General features: G+C 43.4%; 1 protein-coding gene across 1 annotated transcript; it reads right to left on the bottom strand.

Annotated features, from left to right (window-relative positions):
- Positions 1 to 213: 213 nt before the first annotated feature.
- Positions 214 to 2,223, bottom strand: LOC119343120 (protein NRT1/ PTR FAMILY 8.3-like; the record flags this gene model as incomplete). The annotated part of the gene is made up of 2 exons (XM_037614286.1): positions 214 to 1,397; positions 2,075 to 2,223. Coding segments are annotated over 2 exons (978 nt in total), but the record flags the coding sequence as incomplete, so codon positions are not given.
- Positions 2,224 to 2,230: the final 7 nt, after the last annotated feature.

Below are 2,230 nucleotides of genomic sequence, written 5' to 3'. Positions count from 1 at the left end.
GGGGGGGGGGTACAAGTGGTAAGGTTTCAGATTACAGGGGAATCAGAGGTTCTAGGTAGGGGATCCAGGCCAGTATGCCTCCCTGTTCGTGAGCTTCAGTCTACTGTCCTGGTACAATTGACTATGAAAGTAACCTTAAAGACGATCAGAATATTCTATCACAACAACCCCCTAACTGGATCATCTTTATGAAAAGAAAACCACTTGGGGTCCTTTATTTTTTGCATGAAAAATACCACTTTGAATGATCTCATCAGTTAACCATACTCTGATTTGCATCAAATGATCTCTTGAAGTTGTGGGGGCATAACCAGCTCATCCGCCCACACCAAAGAACTTATTTAATTTTGTCTCAAATTCTTCTCTTGGTTTGAAGTTGGCTGCTAAGTACAGAGAATAGGCGGAAGTAAAACCATATATACAACGATAAAAATTGAAGTTTCAGTTTATTATCTATCATTCTGATGGATAATGCTGTGCGCCATCCACAGATACTGCATAGAAGCCATCTTTGTTGTGATATGATAGGAAAGTCAATAAGCTTCTGTCCAGTGTCCACCATTTTGTGTCAAGAAGTTGTCTTCTCTCTATGCCTCATGGAGTAGTGCACAAATTGCGCCAGATTCAGTAAGCTAAGAGCAGCCATCATCCAGAAGAAATAGTCCAAGTGCCCTTCATTCAGATTATCCGGGATCCATCCAGGCGCACCACCGTGCTTCGTGGCCACCGCAACAACACTAAATACGAGTGCGTTGAAGTAAGCCGCGGACGCAACTGCAAGCTGCGAGAATGCTGCACAAAGGCTCTTCATGGTGTAAGGGGACTCATCGTAGAAGAACTCCACCATTCCGATTCCTGCGAAAACCCCAGTTGTACCTTGCATTACATATGCAGGAACTTGCCACAGAATGCTCACTGGCACAGGCACATTCTGGTCTGCCAGGCCACTGGCTTGCGCGATGGCCAGCCTTTTCATCTCAAGCATTGCTGAGTACACCATGGTCAGCATGGACAGTGCAAAGCCAATTCCAAGGCGCTGCGTCTGCGAGAAGCCCTTCGCCTTGCCGGTATAACGCCGCACGAGTGGCACTAGCACGGATTCGTAGATGAAAACCCCAATAAGGACGCTGAACACGCTGACAATAGAGAGGGAGGCAGGTGGGATTGCAAACTGGCCGACGTGGTTGTCCATGACCATCCCCTGCTCGATAAATGTCGATGCGCTCTGCCCAGCGACTGAGTAGAAGATCACGAACGACGCCCAGACGGGTAACATCCGTAGCAGTATCTTCAGCTCCTCAACTTGGGTCACTGTGCAGAGACTCCATGAACACATCGGCAACGCCGTGCATGTCTTGTCTAACGGGGGCAGCACCGCGGCAGCCTTGTCTAGAAACCTGAAGAATGCAATCACATAATTATAACTTATATATAAGAGGTAAGGTCTCGCACTTTAAGTTTACTCATAGATGCAGTTTCTAGATATCGTTTTGTAGCAAATTTTCTGACGAAAATGCCTTTTGGAGCTCGGCCTCCATGGAGGCCGGTTTTTGAAAAACACAAAATTCATGAAAATTCATACTTTTACAATTCAAAAAAATCTGAAAAAAATTACAGATATACATGGAGGCATAACACACATGTGTGTAAATTTTTGGGACGAAATACGTTGAAATGAAGGCTGTGCAAAAAAGACAAATCTGAGGCTTTTTAACACATGTTACTATTCATCCTCAAAGTTCAGAAATTTGTCTTTTTTGTGTAGGTCGCATTTCGAAGTATTTCATCTTGAATTTTTACATGCACATACATTTCATCCGTGTATAGTTGCATATTTATTTTCAGAATTTTTTGAAGTCAAAAAGTTTGAATTTTGAATTTTTCAAAAATAAAGGGCTCCATGGTGCTCGGTCACCAAAACGCCCTACTCATTTTCTGATATCTTTTGTGCTTGCAAAAAAGATGTCACACCTCACAATTGCACAAAAAGATGTCATAGCTCAATGAAATAACTTGTTTCTAAATGTCAAATTTAGACTATGGATTGATTTTAGTAATGCAATAATTGAAGTACCTGAATTGATTCGTATGCTGAATATTGTGACTTGATTCAGGTGCTGATGACGAACTGGTCGGCTCGTACAAGGACGATATATCATCTGGCAGTTGCACATGCCACTTCCTGACGGCCGCAACAAGCACCTGACAGATGCTCGTGAATGGGCTTGCT

The sequence above is a fragment of the Triticum dicoccoides genome, unplaced genomic scaffold, assembly GCF_002162155.2.
Source record: "Triticum dicoccoides isolate Atlit2015 ecotype Zavitan unplaced genomic scaffold, WEW_v2.0 scaffold116523, whole genome shotgun sequence".
NCBI classification, from domain to species: Eukaryota; Viridiplantae; Streptophyta; class Magnoliopsida; order Poales; family Poaceae; genus Triticum; species Triticum dicoccoides.
The sequence above is the reverse complement of the archived record's forward strand: the minus strand, read 5'-3'. Positions and strand labels throughout refer to the sequence as shown.